This window comes from Notothenia coriiceps, unplaced genomic scaffold, assembly GCF_000735185.1.
Source record: "Notothenia coriiceps isolate Sejong01 unplaced genomic scaffold, NC01 NC01_scaffold00029644, whole genome shotgun sequence".
In the NCBI taxonomy this organism is placed as follows: Eukaryota; Metazoa; Chordata; class Actinopteri; order Perciformes; family Nototheniidae; genus Notothenia; species Notothenia coriiceps.
The window spans coordinates 1-2,456 of record NW_011362345.1 but is presented as its reverse complement, the minus strand read 5'-3'; the positions used below and the strand labels follow the sequence as shown (position 1 = coordinate 2,456).

Here is a 2,456-nt window from a genome sequence, read left to right as displayed (position 1 = left end):
GTGTGTGTGTGTGTGTTTGTGTGTGTGTGTGTGTGTGTGTGTGTGTGTGTGTGTGTGTGGGTGTGTGTGTGTGTGTGTGTGAGAGAGATACTTGCCAGACCGTATATTGAGAGTACTCACCTGTACTGTAATGTAGACATTATTGGCTGTGAGGTATTTGGGTGGTCCTGGGGGAAAATGTTGCTTTGGCTGGCGTGTGTGTGTGTGTGTGTGACAATTGTTCAATCTCCTCCCAGGGGGTCCAGGAGCTGGGAAGACAGGTAAACNTGTGTGTGTGTGTGTGTGTGTGTGTGTGTGTGTGTGTGTGTGTGTGTGTGTGTGTGTGTGTGTGTGTGTGTGTGTGTGAGGATTGAACAATTGTCACTCACTCACACACACACACACACACACACACACACACACACACACACACACACACACACACACACACACACACACACACACACACACACACACACCATGTATACATCACTTCAGGGGACATTACATTGACTTACGGGCATTTCCTGGAGATTTATCCTAACCTTAACCATAACCAACACATGCCTAACCCTAACCAAGTCTTCATCCTAAAATTAATGATTCCCCTCATGGGAACCTCCAATTTGTCCCCATAAGGGAAACGAGTCCCCACACGTCACACACACACACACACACACACACACACACACACTAAACTGGACTTACCTCCTCCTCATCTTTGGCCAGAAGCTGAGCACAGGTCAGAAAGTCTTCGTATTTGGAGAAGGGAATGACGGGTTCAGGCAGCTCTCGCAGGTACAGCTTCAGCAGCGACGCCACCGTGTGGACGTCTGTGTTACTGCGAATGATTATATAGAGAGAAAGGTGTTTACTTCTATCATTTGTATCCTTAAGGAGAGGTACTTTAGTTTTTTTGACTTTTCATTTTAATAACTCAGTTTGTCCATACACGTAATTTGTTCAAAATACAAACCTTTTTAAAAAAAAAAATATTATCAACAAGAAAATAAATACTAAGAAACATGCCTTTCCTTTAATCAGGAAGCAAAATAAATACAAATAAATAATACAAAAAAACAACAACAAATACATATTTAAATGTTAACGTAAAAATAAATCAAAATTCATAACTAATGATAATAAGGGGTGTTATAATAAAAAAAACTACACATAAATAATTACAAAAAGACTAAATAAATAATAAAGTAAGAATAAATCAAAATTCATAAAAATAAAAAAGACATGAAGGGGGATTTTTAATTAAAAAATACTGACATATTTAGATTTATATTAAAGCTAATTGCAGTATACTCTTCTCTCTCTACCTGTCGAACAGAGGCTTGTCTCCGCAGTCGAAGGCCTCCTGCAGCTCCTTCACCAGGTTGGCCTGCCCTGGCATCCTGAACAGACCCTCCTCATCCAGACCCCTCTCCCTGATGAAGTCAACGCACTGCTCCACCAGCAGGGGGGCCAGCCGGGGGCCGAACTTCTTCTCATACTGCACCGTGTCCTCCAGACGCTGGCCAAATATCCCTGTGGACAGACGGAGGAAACCTGGAGCTTATTGTTTGGGCTTTAGGTCCGTCAGAGAGGAGGGGACGGTGAAGCTTAAATCTAAAAGAGGAAACTCCAAATATGACTTGATATTTTGGACGTAGTACTCATATATTTTTCTTTAGTTAAAAGTACATTATTAGCTTCAAATTATAATAAAAAATACCAAAAGTAATTATGCATAAACTTATATTCCTCGAATTAACCTAAACTTTGCCTGTTTTTAAAAATATTTGTAGCTTTGTCCCTCACTTGAGGCCATTTTGTTTTGTTGATGTCAAGTTATGATTTTGCATCTGTTGGAGAAAATACAAGGTGTCTTCTTTATTATGGGCTTTCTGATGGGCATGATACCGTGTGTGACCTTGCACTGCGTGACCTTGCAGCTGCCTCCTCGTAGATAGGACAAGGCAGGGCATCATTCATGTTGTTGATACCAACGAGAGCACACACACTTTGTCTCCTCTGCTCTTTGAGGGGCAAAGAGCAACACTGCCTTTCCAGAGATGTCCCGACGCCTGATGACGCCGGACCGATTTACGACACTGTTTGGTATCTCCTGACTTTACACTATATAAGCTTGATGTTACTTCCTGATCCTTTGAGCAGCATACCTCGTGTGTGTGAGTTGAACCATATCCTTTGTATGTGACTGAACTCTGCTCCTTCTTGCAAGAATGAATTAGTACCAGCTGACTATTGATTCTCATCCCGATGTCGAGTGATATTTTCCTCACAATAATAGAAACTATTAAAGGATTATGAATAGAATAGTTGCAGCTCTAATATACTGTGTTTTTGATTTCACAGAAAGGTATAAAGCATGTAATCTTTTTCATTTGATCTCATTGATATCGGCGTCATTTAATATTCACTTTTCGACAGCATCATCAGATTAAGTTACTGTTAATACAATCTGC

General features: G+C 40.7%; 1 protein-coding gene across 1 annotated transcript in view; it reads right to left on the bottom strand.

Annotated features, from left to right (window-relative positions):
* Positions 1 to 1,536, bottom strand: part of LOC104958996 (rho GTPase-activating protein 22-like) — a gene marked incomplete at its 5' end in the record, with an annotated part of 10,357 nt that extends 8,821 nt beyond the window's left edge. The window contains 2 exons of the mRNA XM_010786841.1: positions 674 to 820; positions 1,308 to 1,536. Of these exons, the coding sequence (XP_010785143.1) occupies positions 674 to 820; positions 1,308 to 1,536 (376 nt within the window). The remainder of the gene's footprint in view (positions 1 to 673; positions 821 to 1,307) is intronic.
* Positions 1,537 to 2,456: the final 920 nt, after the last annotated feature.